General features: G+C 46.7%; 1 protein-coding gene across 2 annotated transcripts in view; it reads left to right on the plus strand.

The window, feature by feature from the left end:
• Positions 1-2,176: 2,176 nt before the first annotated feature.
• Positions 2,177-20,361, plus strand: part of svep1 (sushi, von Willebrand factor type A, EGF and pentraxin domain containing 1) — a 128,711-nt gene continuing 110,526 nt past the window's right edge. For both annotated transcript variants that reach the window (XM_079491747.1, XM_079491748.1), the window contains exon 1: positions 2,177-3,303. In XM_079491747.1, coding sequence (XP_079347873.1) covers positions 2,749-3,303 — 555 coding nt within the window. In that variant the 5' untranslated portion in view covers positions 2,177-2,748. The remainder of the gene's footprint in view (positions 3,304-20,361) is intronic.

Raw genomic sequence — 20,361 nt, forward strand, 5'->3', positions numbered from 1 at the left:
TTTCATAGTACACATGCATAAGCTTTCCTTAATGATTATATCTGGTTTCAGTATTTATTTATGATGTATTTTCTCTATTATTAAGGTATTGTAGCAGTACATTTGTATTGGGGTGGGGAGGGGGGTGGGGAGGGGGTCGTGAGACATGGCCAAAGCATTTCTGGGGGTCCTGAGACAAAAACATTGAGAACCCCTGATATAGGGGGCTGGTGAGCAGTTTGCGGTGCCAAAAAGCAGGAAGTCAGTCACAGCTGTGCTCATCACCCTGCCTGTGTGTGTGTGTTTGTGCGTGCGTGCGTGTGTGCGTGCGTGCGTGCGTGCGTGCTTGAGATTGGCGGGGGTGACCGACCCACACATGTGTGGCTCTTTGTTTGTCTTTGTGTGTGCGTGCCTTTTAGCGTGCGTCCGTCTGTGTTTCTGAGTCTCATTCCCGTCCAGCTCTCTGGCTGGCGTGACGCTACTTTCTATTCCCACTTCTCAGAGCAGAAGTTTCCAGTGCTGGAGAGAGAGAGAGAGAGAGAGGGCCCTGGGTTTATATAGCCTAATAAACACTATGTGTGCCTGAGCTGCGTGTCATTGTGGCTAATAGTATAAGTCTGACTGCACTGCTCTCCGCTAACCCTGGTGGAAAGCTTTGCCCTAGCACACACACACACACACACACACACACACACACACACACACACACACACACACACACACACAATTGCTTTTTCCTTCTTGCACTCTTAACTTTGTGATCTGGTCGTCGTTCTTACCTCTCTCTCACTGGCTTGTCTGTCTGTCTGTCTGTCTGTCTGTCTCTTTTATCACAGGGATTCACGTTGTCTAGTTCTGCTTCTCTCGTTTACTCATTATTGCCCCCCTCCTCACCTCTATTTCTCTCTCTCTCTCTCACTCTCTCTCTCTGTCATTCTGTCACAGGGATTGTAGCTCTTTCTTCTTTATGGTCATTTCCAGTTGCACTCATGCTAGTGACCGTGTGAAGCCAGTCGTTCGCTGTAAATCCAGCATTGGAGTTTATAGGCACACTGTGCCTCTGTAATACGGGCTGCCTTTGTTTTGGTAACAGATACAAATCTGGGAAGGAAAACACTCCAGGAGAGGGGGGGGGGGGGGGGGGGGGGGGCTGGAGAGACCAGACAGAGGGAGGAAACAGAGAAAGAGGAGTGGGGAGAAAACCCAGAGAGAGGGGAATGTGCATGAAGAGAGAGAGAGAGAAAGTGATAGTTACTAAGAGAGTGGTGATTTGATGACGTGTCTTCAGTGCTTCCCACAGTAACTGTAGTGTGTTTTGGATCGTGTCTGTCGTACTCTGTCACCTATTTTACTGCATCTATGATTCTATGTAACATGCACACTCCTCTCTCACTCTACCTCACTTTAGCATTGTCACTGTCTTCCATCTGTGTGTGTGTGTGTGTGTGTGTGTGTGTGTGTGTGTGTGTGTGTGTGTGTGTGTGTGTGTGTGTGTGTGTGTGTGTGTGTGTGTGTGTGTGTGTGTGTGTGTGTGTGTGTGTGTGTGTGTGTGTGTGTGTGTGTGTGTCAGTCAGACAGACATATGGAGTTGATCACAGTGTTTGGTGCTGATGTTTTCTTTGGGAATGTTGACAGGCTGACAGGCGAGGAGCTCTACTGACACAGAAACTCACTCCATGCAAGACAGCAGAGAGAGAGAGAGAGAGAGAGAGAATGAAAGGCAAGACGACTGTGACTGCCCCCTTTTCCCCCTTGCTCTCCCTCTCTCTCTCCCCCGGTCTCTCTCATTATCTCCTCTTGTACTCGTCCTCACTCTCCCTCACCCACCCCATTTCTCTCTCTCTCTCTCTCTCTCTCTCTCTCTCTCTCTCTCTCTCTCTCTCTCTATCTCTCCCCCCCCTCTTTCTCGCGCACTCTCTCTCTCCTTCTCTCTCTCTCTCTGTCAGAACTTTTTCCCTCCCTCCTTCTTTTCCCTTTTTTTAAATGATTTGGAGAGAAGAGAGGAAGAGACATTTGGAGCTTGGCTGATGGTGCAGGCAGGAGCGTCACACGCACACATACACCACACCACACCACAGCATACGGCACGCACGCACGCACGCACGCACACACGCACGCACGCACGCACGCACACACACACACACACACACACACACACACACACACACGATCCTGAAGGGTAGAGAGAGCTCGAGAAGAGAAGAGAAGAGACAAGACGTTTAGAGGCTATGTAGCTTTTTCAGCTTGTGAAACTGACACCCTTACTGACCAACAGCTTGACTAAGAAGACAGATAGACAGATCCCAGAGCCGTCAGACAAAGCCGTTTCACAGACTGAAAAGGGAAGGCAGTTAGACCGACAGATAGATAGAAAGATCTAATCCAGGCTTGTGTAGTGTCAAGGACGGACAGACAGGCAGACAGACAGTCACCCTGTGAGCTTGGTGTGGACGTTTCTTGGTTTTTTATTTGACCTGACGGGACGGGAGCAAAGCACGAGAACAACCCAAGAGACACATAGACCCGTTTGGAGAAGAGGGAAGGAGCATCATCTTCACCTAGCTATGCTTTTGAGGAACTCTCATCTGATTGGTCGCTGTGTGCTATGTGTCTGGACACCGCTGGAGGAAGCGTAGAACAGTACTTGTCATCACTGTCACAATTTTAGGTTTCCCCCCCCGAGTGTATTTTGGACCCTTCTTGTTCAGTTTGGGAAGAGTTGCGCTGCAGAGCCAGTGTTGCTGCTGACTGGACTAAATACACACCAGAATGACGTTTCTAAGGCACCTGGTGTCACCGCTGTGGACTTGCCTCTTGTTGCTATGCCTACTGGACGCGTGGACCTCAGCCTGGCCTGCTCTCCAGCAGCCCCAGACGCAGCCCAAGCCTCGGTCTCCACGGCCCAGGCACGCATCCCCTTCCCTGGCGGTGGCGGCGGCGGCCGGCAACCTATCGGAGAGCGCAGAGAGCAAAGTGGAGCGGCTGGGCCAGGCGTTCAAGAAAAACATCCGAGAGCTCCGGGAGAAGAGCCGGCGGCTTGACCTGGTCTTCCTGGTGGACGAGTCGTCGAGTGTGGGCGCCAGCAACTTCCTGAGCGAGCTGCGCTTCGTGCGCAAGCTGCTGTCGGACTTCCCTGTGGCGGCGGAGGACACGCGCGTGGCCCTGGTCACCTTCTCGTCCAAGACCCACGTGGTGACGCGCGTGGACCACGTGTCGGCGCCCAAGTCCCACCACCACAAGTGTTCTCTGTTCAACCAGGAGATCCCAGCCATCACCTACAGAGGAGGGGGCACCTACACCAAAGGAGCCTTCCAGAGGGCAGCGGTGAGTGGATGGATGCACTGTGTATGTGCGTATCTGTATGACACATGTACTCATGTAGCTTTTTTAATTTCAAGGACCCCCCGGTCCGTTTGATAAGATTTTTTATCTCTGGGACGCCCAAATATGCATTGTAAGATCTTCAGCGTAGTCCATTAGGTTCCCAACAATCAATCATTTAGCCTGGGGACCACCTGGAAACCCCTCGAGGACGACTGGGGGTCCCCGAGAACCAGTAATGTACTCTGTCTGTAGAAGTAATACATAGAAGTCTATGGTGCGTGCGTGCGTGCGTGCATGCGTGCGTGTGTGCGTGCGTGTGTGTGCGTGCGTGCGTGTGTGTGTGCGTGCGTGCGTGCGTGCGTTTCTTTGTTCTATAGGGAGCTCGGCGGTAGTGTATTAGACTATTAGTCGGAGGTATACTGTGTCTATGTGCATGTACTTGGCACATGTTTGTTTGCTGCTTGCTTTTGTGTTCATACTGCATGCGTGTGTGTGTGTGTGTGTGTGTGAGCATGTGTGTGAGCGAGCGCGCCTGTGTATACCAGTGTGTACTGTATGTGGCGTAGTGAGTGTGAATGCAGGGTGTGATTGTGGCGGGGTGAGGTTGATGTTAATGAGACCATGTGTGGCCTCACTGCCGCTGCTGGGTCTTCCTCTAAATTACACACCAGAGACAGCGAGAGGGAAACTGTTTGCAGACTAATTGTGCAGGAAAACGTCGGACTTTCCAGTAATAAAAACACTGCAAAGGCTGAGCACGCATACAGGCACGCAGACGCATGCACAAGGGAAGGCAAAGAATTTGCAGTTTGTGTCTGTGATGATACATTCCTATGCGGCACGCCCCGTAGGCGTACCAATTTAAGCAGTCAGTCATGATGCCATTGCACCTGTTTTATTAGTCGTTTATGTCAGTTACATCCCACTGCTTGCCATTGCATTGCCTTACTGGCTCACCTTGCGGTGAGGAGCTCCCACCCAGGAGGACACTCAACGCTCTCCGCTGACAGGTGCAGGTATACCTTAACCCCCGCATAAACCCAGTTCCCAACGTTTGTTGTCGTATGCACTCATTGCACTGCTAGTAGAACTGGATAGATGCCCCAGAGACGGAGAGACAGAGACTGGTCATGAGGGGTCAAAGTAGTAGTTGGTTTATGGTTTGTTGATTTGAACAGAGGCAGCCACACTGTTTAAGCTGCCTGTGTTGGTGGTATGTTGGTGGTCCTGTATAAACAAACAGTGGACTGGAGTTTGCATGTTCTCCCCGTGTCCCCTAGGGTAGGTACCCTCACAAAAACATGCAGTAATCCTGGTCTCTAAAACTACCTCCCCCTGGCCAGCCGGGGCGCCTGATGGAGGGGAAAGGAACTGGTCGGAATAACGTGTTCCTTCCACGCGCTACGTCCGGCCAGGGAAATTCCCCCCTGGCAGGTGAAAAGAAGCAGCTTGGACTCCTCATGCATAGAAGGAGGCATGAGGTCAGTCCGATGCCCCCCTTCAGGTTGGCAGAGGAAGTGTAGCGCCCAGGATTACATTAGATAATTGGCACTGGGTGAAAAAACTGGGTTGCAAAATCGTGGGATAAAAACAAAAACAAACAGTGGACTGGTGAATGAATATGCCACAGAGCAGTTCAGTAACCCTCTTTTAAACACACTCTCTGAGGGTATTCTACTGTCAGGGTCCCTTTTCCGTGTATGTGATAATAAGCCATCAATTGGCGAAAAAAGCAGATCTACAAACTCGCAATGCCCCGCAATGTGTTTTGAGTTACAAGATGGGCTATTGTCAGAGACGACCATGTATAGACCCCTGGGGATTCCAGTCAATGAAGTGTATTTGGTTTTGAGTGGTTAACCTACCTGTATACCCGTTAGCTCTCTGGGGTTGTCCATTCTTGACATTTAATGTTGATAATTATGAAAAAGTCAACATGGCTAAAATGACACGGTAACAAACATTGCAAAAAAAATCTGTCAGGCTCTGCTGAGTATCTTTTGATTCAGATGAGACTAGAGTCTATAGACAACACTTTTATGATTTTTGTGATTATAATTATTTTTCATGATCAGACCACAAAGTATTTCATTTTTGTCGTGAAACAAAATGAATATTGAGTACACTCTTTTGCTTTTAGTCTAATAAAATACTTTTACCACTGGCTGGCCTAGGGTATGGCAAACACCACACTCTTCCATACATAAGTGACGCCTAAACTTGTCCTTCAAACAAATTTCCAGGACCCAAGAGACTTGGAAGTCATTACGGAATCTCACTGACACAAATGGAATCACATGAAAACCTCACTAATAGCTTCACTCAAAGGCTTAGAATGGAGCTTATCATGACAGCCTTGCTAAGCTCATTGCTTAGCATTGTGTTCAGTGCCATACCATAGCGTTGTTGCGCTGCGCTTTACTCATACAAGCACGAGCAGCCTTGGACCATAGCCTATATAGTTTAGCAGTGAAAGATTTGCCCTCAGGACAGTTTTACTACAAGACCGCCCCCGTTAAATGCTGATAAGAATGCGACTGGCTACTACAGACCACAACAATGCCAAGAAAAAGCTTTTGGGGGACTCTGGTGCTTTATCAGTGCTCACAAAACACTGGGGTTGTTTTGGGTGATTTATAAAGCATAGCAGGACATGGTCTGTTGCTAGTGTGTGTGTGTGTGTGTGTGTGTGTGTGTGTGTGTGTGTGTGTGTGTGTGTGTGTGTGTGTGTGTGAGTGTGAGTGTGAGTGTGTGTGTGTGTGTGTGTGTGTGTGTGTGTGTGTGTGTGTGTGTGTGTGTGTGTGTGTGTGTGTGTGTGTGTGTGAGTGAGTGTGTGTGTGTGTGTGTCTGTGTCTGTGTGTGTGTGTGTGTACAGTATGTGTACGTATGTATGTGTACGTAGCTGCAACACCTAAAGTGGCCAGTAGTAACACACACACACACACACACACACACACACACACACACACACACACACGCACACGCACACGCACACACACACACACACAGAGGCCAGGGAGGAGTACAGTACAGTAAAGCACCACTCACTTCAGACGGGTCTGATTCATTCATTTGGCTTGATTAAATTCCTGGCTACAGGCTCTGTTAACCTAGCATCCCTACTCTGAGGATGTCATAGTAGTCTTTGTTGCAGACATACTCTCAACGCAGCACATTGTGAGTTTGTAGATTTTCGGCAGTGATTTGTTGTAGAGGGAGAACAAGAGGGCAGGTACGATGTATGGTCCCCTAGTCAACGAAATATACTGTATAGGATTTAAGTGGTTAAATATACTACTACTGTAGCCTACTGTACTTTACCTATAGATATTCGCTTATCATACTGTAGTGTAGACTGCTATTGCATTAGGTTTCTAGTAGTATCTTCAATCCACAGTGTAGATGTAGCAATACATACAGTATCAACTTCATATTTTTCCATAGTGTTACTGTGTTCCATAGTGTGTTCCAGTGTGTGCTCACGGCTCCTTTGAACCATGTATGAGTAATGCGAAAGATACGTGGAGCCTACATACGGCAGGAAAGATGGATGAGCCTAGCAGATACAGAACCTAAAGACCTAGGGACCGTAGACCTGTCCTCCAGAAGCACACGTGAACAGAATCAGCCCCACATTCACAGTGTCTGTCCACATGTTTAAAATGGACGTTATCACCATTTTCAACATTATCTCTATATTTGTTGTATCTCTATATTACCGTTTACTCCAGTGAGATAGCTGGGGTAAACATCTACTGTATGAAGGTGAAAACTCTGACTCTTCTGGTACTTAGCTTCCACCCTCGGTGGCCACTGTGTTTTTGCGGCAAAATAACAATCTCGATTTCATTAAATAAATCTCTGGCAGCCGTAAATCGTATGACGCTTGCCTGCAAAATGCATCATGGCAAGCATCGTACCATACTCAGGAAACAGAGAAGGGGGACATTTCTTTGTCCGTATGGACTGTATTGTAAATAATGATATCTGCAATTAACTGAAATGCGAAAATCAAAACGTGATCATGTCCCTTTAAATAAATCCAAACCCCACGCTACCTGCACATTATTTACGTATCCTCTGTCCTTATCTGCTCTCTATAGTCTGCTAATCCTCTTTGGAAAGAAAGGAAAAAAGGAACATTTTGGCATTTCCTTCCATTAAGGACATAAAGAATGGGTCTCTTAATGGAGATCTACCTATATCCGCTTGAATGTCATGTACCGACCGGGCTGCAGCCGTGGTCCCAGCAGGACAGCTTGTGTGTGTGTGCTGTGTGTGTGTGTGTGTGTGTGTGTGTGTGTGTGTGTGTGGGGGGTGGGGGGGGTTGCATGCGTGCGTAGACACAGAGGGAGAGAGACAAAGAGGGGAAGATGGATAGAGAGGCAGAGACAAAGAGAGAGTGAGGGAGTAATTGATAATTGCAGGATAATAGTGATGCCATATTTTACTCTCTTGGCCTGGTCTTGGCTGCTGAGTGCTGTAGAAAGCTGGGATCCATTAAAAGAGACATTTTTCCACCAGCCGTGCATGTAGAGACAGGGCTCTACTCCAGCACTCGTCCGTCCGTCCGCCTGTCTGTCTGTCTTTCATTTTGTCTATCTCTTAACGATCCTCTCTCTCTTTCGCTTTTTTATGCTGTGGCTCTGTAGGAGGTGAGCCGTCTGGAACACTTGTCTGTCTGTCTGTGTGTGTGTGTGTGTGTGTGTGTGTGTGTGTGTGTGTGTGTGTGTGTGTGTGTGTGTGTGTGTGTGTGTGTGTGTGTGTGTGTGTGTGTGTGTGTGTGTGTGTGTGTGTGTGTGTGTGTGTGTGTGTGTGTGTGTGTGTGTGTGTGTGTGTGTGTGTGTGTGTGTGTGTGTGTGTGTGTGTGTGTGTACTGGATCGATCAGCATCACATTTCTTGTGTATGCTGCCATTAGGCCACGGAAGTACCTCCATGCCATTTATTTTTTTAAATTGTAGTGAATGGCGAGTTAGAATTATGCAAGATGACTGACACAGACAGTCTGACATCCATATGGGAGCCATGCCAAGAGTCAAGACCCTGTCTTTTTTGGAATGACTACCTTATTATACCATTCTCTCTCTCTCTCTCTCTCTCTCTCTCCTCTGTGTGTTTGATGTTAATATAGATGATTCATTCTTTGGCCCAAGCTGGCGTCGCATGCCGAAAATAGCTGAGCCACTGTGGTGCGCGACACTGTCGTGCCACGGAGCACACATTAGGCTAAAGTAAAGGACGCTGCGTGTCATTGTTATCGTTAATAAAGTGACTCTGCAAACATCCGTCACACTTTGCACAATGTTCTCAATTGGCTTGCGAGTGGCATCAAAGTAACCCATCAACGAGCCCCTGACTCCTGTGTTTTCCTCGAGATAAAAGGAGAGCACGGAATGCATTGACTGCAACATCCAATTAAATCCCTGGCGTCCCTCCATTATTCAGTACATTTTGTTTTGTTGCCGTTGACTCCATCCAGAAAGTTTTCCTTGTGCTGGCAGGTAGAACTCAGACCCCCCCCCCCCACACACACACACTCTCACACACACACACACACACACACACACACACACACACACAGGCAGTCACCCTGTGTTGGCAGAAAAAAGAAAGATCATAATAAAGTTGACTTGGCGGCCCACTGTGTCGATCTGTTTCAGAGGTTGCGTAAGAGGGGTGAACAAGAGAGAGAGTTGGAGAGAGACGTGGGAAGGCAGAATGAGAGTAAAGTAAAGAAATGGGGACTACGAGAGAGGCCGAGAGAATGGGGGGGAAATTGGGGGAAAACGAGAGAAAAAAGCATTAAGAAATTCTACTTACTGCACGTTGCGGAGGGTGAAAGAATGTCGGTTCACAGTAATGTTTTTACCTGCCGGTCGGTGAGCAGGGCACCGCTTACTTTGAATCTGGGTCAAATAGACACTTGAGTAATTTACGGGCGTTACCCACTCAATAAAGGGAACCTTATATTCGGCCAGGTGGTGTGTATGTGTGTGTGTATGGGACTTAAAGTCTATATGAATTGGACTAGCAGGTGTGTCATTTTCCCCTCGCCTCGGCTGTTAAATGTTCCGAAAATTCCTACATTGATTACCTCTTTGCATGCTCGCGCACACGCACGCACGCACGCACGCACGCACGCACGCACACGCACACACACACACACACACACACACACACATTTGCTGTATAAACCAGCTGCATGTCCTTACATGGCTCACATCAGGCCTCAAGTCAGAAGGATCATGTGTTACAGACTTTCCACTTCAATTGCACACGCATCTGTGCGAATGTGCCTGTCAATGCATGCACTCGCATGCGGCGCATGCATAATGTGTTTGTGTCAGGGTATTCACAACACAGAGGCCCTTCCTGTTAACTCCATCTGCCAGATAGAAAATTCCAGTTCTTCTCAGAACCACATGGCATCCACAATGCTGTGTATGGATGGGGAGGCGGGGCACGTACTATACACCCGGCCTGTCACCAGGCCTTGACGTATTCCAGTCAAAATATGTCAGATTGTTTTTGAAACTATTGTCCATTAGCGGGGCACAGAACAGGGAGCTAGCTAGGGGAGGCTTGTTTAAGTCACATATACCGTATGACCTGTGGGTTGTGTGTGTGCGCCACTGTTGTTGACATGTTCTCATTCGTATGTGCACCGACACACACACACACACACACACACACACACACACACACACACACACACACACACACACACACACACACACACACACACACACACACACACGTGACTTTGTTGTGTGCGAGCCGAGCATGAACCTTTTTGCCTGATTCCTAGTAATCAGCGGTAAGGCAACAGATGGAAACGGTTGCGCACCCGGATGGAAAGTGATTATATGCAACCTCGTCACCGTATGTCTTAAGGGGACTGTATTTTTGGAATATGTGAGATGAAATTACCATGGTTACATATTTGGTCACCATATTTTTTAATTTTGGAAAAGGTTGCAAGAGGTTTTGTGATGCACAATGCATCACATTCGCATTGAGATCTGTTATCTTTGCTGACTTTGTTCACATATTATGACATTCCCAGAATAGGGACGCTATAGGGATTAACAGAGGAAGTGAGATTATGTAGTTCTGTGATGTGGAGAGCATTATGGTGAAAAGAAAACATGGAGAGCATGAGAAGGTTAACAGCAGAAAGCAAGACTGGAGTGAATTCTGCACAAAGTTTCCATAGTAAATGCAAGCAAGGTGTGTCTCTTTGATCTGGTCCCCACGGTTGGAACCAGCCAAGATAAGAAATGACTCTGTTTCCTGTCTTAACTGCCACTTTGACCTCATCATTGCACTCTCATTCACCACCTATCCCCAGCCTGGCATCACAGGGGTTCAGTAGCAGGGATTGATGAGGCAGAACGATGGAGCACACTGGCCACAACCAGATAAGACTCTGGGGCCAGGTAGGCAGGAATGCAGTTAGAGCAGTGGTTCTACAACTTTTTAAATGTTTTATTTCAAGGACTCGGAGAGTGTTCATTTGGTTCCATTTGTACACTCTCAGTGTTACAGACTTGTAAGGGTCCATTTGGAACCTCCTCAAGGAACCCTGAGTGTCCATGGAGCCCACTTTGAGAACCACCGAGTTAGAGAGATGAATGCACACGTGCAGGGTTTGATTTGTAAAACATCAAACAAACAGTAGAGAGTACCCATTTATCACCTTCAATTTTATAGTTATCCATTTCAAATGTTGTCAATATTATTGAAAAAGGGGATATTTACTCACTCACGTCTTTGTTTTGGAACGACTGGAACGGCCTTTGTTTTGGAACGACTGAATTATCGTGTTGTTTTTTTGGACAACCGCCGATACGACTTTCTACTCGGCACATCATTCCCTCGAGTCCTCAGCAATAAACACGCCAAGTTTGAAGTCGATCAGTCAGTAAATCAGACAGACAGTTCTCAAGATATGCGCGGGACAGACGCATGCATGCAAAGATTTTGGACATTTATAGACAGACTAGGGAGTAGTCTGTCCCAGGAATCAGCCCAGCTCCTAATCCAGACAACAGTCTTGTCAAAACTTGACTATTGTAACTCCCTCCTCACTGGCCTACCGGCATGTGCACTTAAGCCTCTCCAACTGATCCAAAATGCCGCAGCTCGCTTGGTCTTCAACCAGCCAAAATTCTCACATGTCTCCCCCCTGCTCCGCTCCCTGCACTGGCTCCCGGTCGCTGCCCGCACAGAATACAAAACTCTGATGCTGGCATTTAAAGCAACCAAAGGTATGGCTCCCCCATATCTTGCAAGTATGATTGAACCCTACAAACCCTCCCGAGCACTCAGATCAGCCAACGCAGGGAAGCTGGAAGTACCCTCACTAAAAACGCCGGGACAACGCTCCACACGTCCCAAACTCTTCTCCCTTCTGGCCCCAAAACTGTGGAACGCACTTCCCGTTGCAATCAGAACTGCAGCATCACTCCCGATCTTCCGCCGTAGTTTGAAAACCCACCTTTTCAGACTCCACCATGGCCCATAGCACTTACCCTACCCCCTTAGACAGCACCTTTTTAGACTTAGATAGCATTTGAAACAGACTTATAGCATGTCATGTAGACAATAACAGTACAGCATAGTATAATATATATGTATAGCTTATATGTATAGTGTCATTATATATAGATATGTTCTAGTTACGTTCTTAGCTTACGCATGTTTCTTGATAAATGCTGTTTATATATGTGATGTATTCCCATGCTTTTTGTTCTTGCTTAATGTAAATCGCTCTGGATTAAGAGCGTCTGCTAAATGCCTAAATTGTAGGCCAATGCTGGTGGGGAACAAGTCCCATTATGAATGCATGGACTTCCAGTACCCATTATCCCATTATCACTATACTCTTAGTTCACATGCCAATGTAAAATGATCACATCGAGCATCACATTGAAGTTAATCGGTTGGGCAGGTCTGGAGATATGCTGGTGACACATGCGCATTCTGTGTGTATGCAGAGATTCTGCGCATTTATAGTAGGATAGTGAAAATACAAGCTCACAGTGAGCTTGTGGATTGTCTATTTTTGTTATTGGTAATACAGGGAGAGCCAGCGGTGAGGTTATTACAGACAGCACGGTGCTGTTATCACCGCAGAGTTCATCAATGGCAGTCGAGAATGGCAGTCGAGTACACACACACACGCACGCACGCATGCATGCACACACACACACACACACACACACACACACACACACACACACACACACACACACACACGCTGCCTTGTTGCATTTGCCTCCTAATTCGTTTCTCCAAATACGCATATTGTTTCCGTGTTTCTCATGATGTTTTTGTTATTTTCCTTTCCCCCCCAAAAAGCTATATACACGAACAACTCTTTTCGCCTTGTGCGTCCACCAGCCTTGTAGTGAATCGCTTTTCTGTTCTGCTGGCCTTCTGGACGCCAGGTGACTCATATACCCTATGCCTATGAGGACACACACACCGTTTTCAGAGCGATTATATGACTCTGGGCGTATTTGGAAACTTGTCTAGGCACCGACACGGTGATTGACATGATAGACTCAACAGGACTGTGTGTGTGTGTGTGTGTGTGTGTGTGTGTGTGTGTGTGTGTGTGTGTGTGTGTGTGTGTGTGTGTGTGTGTGTGTGTGTGTGTGTGTGTGTGTGTGTGTGTGTGTGTGTGTGTGTGTGTGTGTGTGTGTGTGTGTGTGTGTGTGTGTGTCAAATAAATGGGGGGGGGGGACATGCATTAGTCTCAGGTTCTCACCCTCTGGCTTCTTCAGAAGTACCGGTGAGGTGAGTCATGAATCTCACAGGCAGACATGTTCTCCTCTCTCCTTCTCTTTAACCACATGAACCCTGGCGTCCCTCTTCTGGGCATGTCTGTAGTAGTCATGTAGTAGAACATTCTATGAAAATAGACGTTCTACAACGGCTTTTATTTGCAGATGAGATGTGGCTTAGACGGGAATAAAGAGAGGGCGAACGAGCATAGAAGGTTAATGGCCACTCATGGTCAATTATTATTACAGAGAAAAGGCCTTTTCAGACGGGGACAAATGATGCGCGCGGAGAGAAGTTGAGCTGCGATTATGCAAGCGTACTTTCACGGGCGTGGTCCCGTGAAGTTGTCGCGCGCATGCTCGTTTCGTACACACGCCCACGGGCAACTAGACCTGGATTGCGCCAAGCAATCTTGTGTCTGTTTGGCATGCTCAAAAAGATTTCTATTACACTTTTCTGGTGTTGGCATTTCACAAGACATCAAAACATTTTTTTATTAAATCAACAGTCTCCGTTACTGGCTGGTTTAAATTATTCTCTTAGTTTGTAATTTTTTCTACTTAACCACTGACGTGATGTGAGCTTGTAGATTGACTATTTCTGGCGAAGAGATTCTGTGTTGAAGGAAACAACAAACAGCAGCACTATTCCCTAAGAATAGTGTTTAACACATTTAGACCTGAGGCCGATTCTACAAATGCCTTCTAAGTCAGTAGTAATCACTTTCAAGATTTTTCAGAAATGTTCAAAATAGCATATTATTTACAATATTTACAAGCTGTGACTCGCTGTGAGCTTGTATATATGCTATTTGTGAACAGACCAGGGGCTCCCCAAGTTGGGGTCGCGGGACACTTGACAGTGGGGTCACAACATTTTGGAAATTTTAGACCATTGAGACAATCACATTTTTTAAAAACATATCACCTATAATGATGCCCAAAATAGGGACGCCAAGGTTTGTGAGTTGTAGACCAGCATCTTTGGCAAATATATTTTGAGTAGAGGGAACAGGGCCTATTATAGACGGGTGCATGTGTTTGGTCTGACGTACTAACAGTCCGACAGGCATTAGTAGTCCGACACCCTACCCAAACCCTAAACCCTTTTAACCAGCCACGGGTGAGTTTTAACCCGGCCACGGGTTAGCTGTAACCGGCCTCGGGTTAGCTGTAACCGGCCACGCATGTTGGGAGCGACGGTGTTGTCGGACTGTTAGTATGTCTAACCAACGTATGAACCCCAGTATGGACTCCTGGAGTACTCTGGTCAGGGAAAAAATAAGTTAAAGGATCCCCCCCCCCCACACACACACACACACATGCACATTTTACCATCGTAGCATGTTTAACATGCCCTCTGATCCGTTGTCCTTTTCTCTGCTTGTCCTAGCACTCCTTTCTGAAATGGATACCAAACATTTTCCAGAAACGGGGATCTATTTTCCAACCTCTTAAGCCCAAGCAGCACCCTGGGGCCTCCTCATTCACCAGTCTATCTCACACAGTTGACGTGTCAGTGCGTGCACCACGCACGCACGCACGCACGCACGCACGCACGCACGCACGCACGCACGCACGCACACGCACACACACACACACACACACACAAACCCCTTAATGTGAACCTTAATGTGTTAACCAAATTAACTAACCCTATCCCTTACCCTAACCTTATGAAACTGAATTGAACATCAATGGACACCAATCTTGTCCCCAATTAAACTTTCCCTTCCCAAACGTGGCATACCAGGCTATTTTGGTTTGAAGTCCTGAATTTGCCTCAAAAGTGTGGCTTATTCCAGGTACACACACACACACACACACACACACACACACACACACACACACACACACACACACACACACACACACACACACACACACTCACACACACAGAGAGTGAGTTCACACAGTTCAGAGTAGACAAAGCTACAGTACACATGCAGACCTGGTCTGTGACCTGAGTGGAACAAGTGATATAATGGAGAGACAGAGGGAGAAAGGAAAAGAGAAGGAAAGAGGGGAGGATGGTGTAGTGATTAAATTCTGTGGTTTGCACCAGTATCCGTGCCGGTCTGGGATCCAGTCCCTTTCATGCCTGCTCTCCTGTGCTCTTCCACATGCTGTCTCCATGTCAGCTTTCCTACTGATTAAGACCAGATGACCTGCATGATCACATGATGACCAACACTTGACACTAACTCACAACAACCTTATGCAAAATATCTTTTAGCATATTCGGTGAAATGTTCACAGAATTAGGTTGTATCCCACGAGGACACAGATTAATGACATTTCTCTATAATCACAGATGGCTGTGATGAATTGATAACCTAACCCCCCCCCCCCCCCCCCCAGGCTCCGTGCATATGCAGTCGATATCCCGGTGAAAGGCGGTTAATTAAGGTCAGCGCCAGCGGTCACGGCAGCGGTTGCTTCTGGCTGCGGTACAGGAGAGCCCCGGAGAGTCCTTAAAACACCCCCATAACATGTCAGACACAGACCCTGGAGGTTCACAAAGATCCTTTGGAAATATAGTAGTCCCAGGGGTTTGCGGTGCTTGGGAGTGTGTCTCACCGCACTCTGCCATCTCTGCTCCGTCTCATCTCTCCGGTCTGACGCAGCCTATTTGTCGCACATGGGAACTCCCACCGGCTAGAGACAGAGAGGCTTGTTGTGAGACAGGCGTCACCCCCCCCCCCCCCCCCCCCACACACACACACTCTGTATTCAATACAGCAGCGATGGGATTTACAGCATCGAGACCGCAGCTCGTCTTCTTCAGCCGCAACTTTCATCACCTTTCCTTTAACCCTCCCTTCCCAACCTCCCTCTCCTCAGGTTTTATAATATGAGGAATGGAACATGAAGACATGAGTCCAGCGCTAACTGACGCAGCAGAACTCACAGCCCAGACTGCATATCCATCGCCATGTCAAGAAAAAAACACACAAACACGGCTCATCTTGAGCCTCTTGGCCTGGATGTCGACGCCGTCCGGTTGCGGTTAATGCTGCGCGTTGATGCTCTTCATGTTGCCTATATCCACTCATTCCGTGTCCTGTGGTGTTGGTATGAACTACTTAAGTCTGTTTTACACTTTGTCGAACAACGGCGTCACGTGGTGGAAATAGCCGATCTACAAGCTCACATTGCACAGTAAATTAAGCTTATTTTTGAGAATTTTCGCCTAAAATGACATGACCAAAAAAGCGACTCCATGTTGAAAGTGATTGGGTATGAATGCATGTAAGCTCACAAACGCAAGTTCCGCAGTGTTGCTGATGCTGACGACACAACTTTATTTTGGCCATCACATCCTTTTGTTCTGACTTTCCCGTGTCGGATGGGTTGTGAGCAAGCTGTTGGCGCCGTTAAATGGGTGAGGAGGATATATACGGATACTGTTGACAGACAAAGAAAGCAAAGTCCTTAAAAGTCCATAAAAATATGACATGGCTTCCATGTGATGCCATGCGCTCCGCTCTGTGTCCCATTATTGCCAGTCTAGACTTCGCTGAAAAGGCTCAATTTAGTTATTGCCAATAACTTATTGGGCGTGCCTTAGTGGTGTGCAATTGGCTGGGCTTGGTAATAACTGTATTCTACACATCTACTCGTCTCCCCCGAATCTGACTCACTCTTTCTAAAGAGTCTGCTCTGGCATTCCATTGCATTCCACTGTCTCTTCTTTACTGCATACCTGAGACACTGCCAGTTTGTCTCCGTCTCATCCTGAATGTCTGCTTTTGTCTTTTGGTTTTGTTTCCTTGGTATTCATTTATCTGTCTTTTCGCTTTGATATACAGTATGTCTCCCATGTCAGACGCCCAGGGTAACTCGTTGTGTTATTTACCGCAGAGAATCAAGAAAATGTCTATTTTTGTACATGAACACTGAGGCTGTCGGTATAATACTACACGGTATATGTGTGTTAACTTGGGAGCTGTCGATGCCGTCCCGTTTGGCCCCTGGCTAAGAGCCACTGTGGTCGGGGAAAAGCTCCGCTCTCCTCCTGCCATAACCAATGGCTCCATTTACAGAGAATAAGAAAATGAAAATACAGACAGGCCGATGGAAACAGCGAGTGTGAGTGAGCGAGTGAGTGTGTGTGGCAGCGTGTACATGTTTGTACCTGATGGTGTGGGTAAATATATTGACAATTTCATCAACAAACTAAGTAAAAGACACAAGTTATTTGCATGATGAAAATAGCTGATCTACAGTGCGATGCGTTGTGAGGTTGTAGATCGGCTATTTTCAGCAACGACAGCATCAAGGCCCGCCAAAATACATTTTAGTCGACTAAATCAACTGTAGATTTAGTCGACTAAAATCTTATGATATTTAGTCGACTAAAACTAGACTAACAATGTGATTAAAACTAAAGAGACTATGACTAAAACTAAAATCAAAATTTGCTCTCAAAAATAACACTGGTACGCTGAGTGTGTGCACGTGTGTCCTTGCATGCGTACGTGACTGCGTGTTGGAAGAAGGCATGCGTTTGCGAGTGGAGTGAGTGGAAACAACAGTGTTATTTGTGTCTCGGCCGGGACATTGAAAAACACACCCAGAAACCACAGCCAGGCGGCGGGTCCAGTCCGCTCAGCCAAACGCTTATCTGTGGTATCAACTGTGGTGCTCCGGTCGGCCACAGATGCTTATCATTACCAATCTCTGACGTCTTTTGGTGTTGTGTCCCCCTATAAATGGAAGCTTGATGAGGTGTGTGTGTGTGTGTGTGTGTGTGTGTGTGTGTGTGTGTGTGTGTGTGTGTGTGTGTGTGTGTGTGTGTGTGTGTGTGTGTGTGTGTGTGTGTGTGTGTGTGTGTGTGTGTGTGTGTGTGTGTGTGTGTGAAGGGAGAAGAACAAGGGATAGAAAGTGATCCGTGTGTCATTTCATCAATATTTCTGTCTGTCTTCAAGCCATTTGGGATGGTTATTCTCGTCTCAGTCGTTCCACGTGCCCGATACGTAGTATACTTTAAAGAAACGTTAAAAAAAGCACCCCCAAAAACATTATACTTTTTACCGAAGGGGAAATTACTGCACTCTGCTTAGCCTTCAAACTGGGCCCAAAAGCAATTATTCACTTGCTACTTTAAACTCCAAAGTTGCAATTATCCTCTCCACAATCCTTTTTTTTCCTTTTGCCTCTCTAAGAACTGGGCAGTCTAAATGAGCTCAGCAGCGTAGGAGACCGGGTGGGCGATCTTTAACTTCCCGGGGCCAATGAAACACAAGCGGCAACACAGAACTTTGAAAACTCCCCCTCGTCAGGCACCGAGGCACCAATGTCATTTCAGTTGGCCCGTTGTCAGCACCATAGGACCTTTGCACGTTTGTTTCTCTTATTATATGGTTCACTGATCCCCTGAGATGCGTTTTAAGGTTTTAATTGCTTTTTTGGCAGATTCAGAGAGAAAGATGGGGAGAGTCTCCAGCAGCTCAACTTCCAACCAATATAATATACATGTACAGTAATTGTGGATTTCAACATTGATATTAATTGACATTAATCACACCAACTCAGACACAAACCAGGACCAGGATTTTGAATCTTAAAGAGGCTCTCCTGGTTAAATAAAGGTTCAAATCCCCCCCCCCCCCCCTCCACACACACACACTCATAGACTCAAAAAGAAATCCACAGAGACTAGCTCTCACACACAGACTCGGTCTTACTTAAAACACCACAGCAACTTCCACTTCAGAGGTGCTGCTGACAACAGCCTTATGTGTGCAGACAGAGGGACAACGTGATTGTGCGCGTGCGCGCGTGCGTGCGTGCGTACGTGCGTGCATGTGAGATAAATGAGATGAGGTTTGGAGGGCACTTACACTCCTGGGTGTTGGGGGGGGGGGGGGGGGGATTTTGTTAAGACTGATGCAGTGTCAAAGGTCAGGGAGGTGTCCACTGAGGAAAGGAACCATCTGTCAGCAGCATTATTGGTCTTTGGAGGGGTTTCTGCACTCTCTATCACAGTGATATGAGTGAGTGTTAAGGGTATGTGCATACACTCTGGGTACATGTTCAATAAACACATTTTGTGTTGATAGAAGGTGATGTACTTTACTGTGTGCATAGAGCAGTGCAATCCGTTTCAGAAATATGCTAAAACCACTTAAGCTCTATTCTTCACTTGACCAGGGGTCTATATTTTGCCCCCTAACTTTTATCCCTCTATACCAATCTACAAGCTTACAACACATCACATTGCGGCACATTCTGAGCTTGTACATCTGCTATTTTCATCAGATATTCACCTATTTCTGCCGAATGATCAGCTGTTCTGACATACCCAGAAAACTTAACCACATTCATGTGGTTAAGAGGTTTTAGTCCACGTTAAAAAAGACAGTGTTTAATTACAGTAAAAGATTATAGGAGGGTGTGGTCGTTTTTCTTTCTGGTTGACGGCTTGAAAACTTCAGGTAAATGATGTGTTTTGCATGTAGAGTAGAAGATTGTGTAGCTTTCATGTAGCGCTACAGTACAGTATGTAAACGTTGTGCTTTGAGCAGCCTGAGGTCTGCCATTAATGACTTACTAAACATTATGCTGCTGTGTCGACACACTGTAACAGTGTCGGATCAGCGCAACATTTAGAGGCATAAATAAAACAAAGATTAAAAGAGCGGGGTTTATTTTGGCGCCGTCAGATGAGGGTTTACCAAAAGTGTTTTACATTTGGCACCTGAAGAAACCAAAACTATTTCAAAGAGCCAGTGGTGGCAAGCTTGAATAACATGTTTTTTATGAAGAAAGGCATGTAGCTCTATTAGTAAACCACTTGCTATGTTGAGGTTGGGCTTTCAGAATGCCAGATTCCATTGGCTTGTCTCCCCCCCCCCCCCCCCTAGATGTGTGCGCACATCTGTGTGTATTTGTGCATGCGTGTCTGTGAACCTCTGTGTGTGAGCAGGAAATATACAGGAGGTGGCGTGTGGTCTGTCTGTCTGTCTGTCTGTCTGTCTGTCTGTCTGTCTGTCTGTCTCTCTCTCTCTCTCTCTCTCTCTCTCTCTCTCTCTCTCTCTCTCTCTCTCTCTCTATATATATATATATATATATATATATATATATATATATATATATATATATACTGTATATTTATATGGCTGTGTCCATGCAAAACCACAACGTGTGCATAGTTGCGTACGGGACATGGTCCGTTTGTTTCTGTGTTTTTGTTGCTGTAGGAGGGTCTCTCCTCAGCATCCTCCAGGTCTGATTGTGCAATATGTCAGTCTCGGGGGCAAT

Source organism: Electrona antarctica (assembly GCF_951216825.1).
Source record: "Electrona antarctica genome assembly, chromosome: 21".
In the NCBI taxonomy this organism is placed as follows: domain Eukaryota; kingdom Metazoa; phylum Chordata; class Actinopteri; order Myctophiformes; family Myctophidae; genus Electrona; species Electrona antarctica.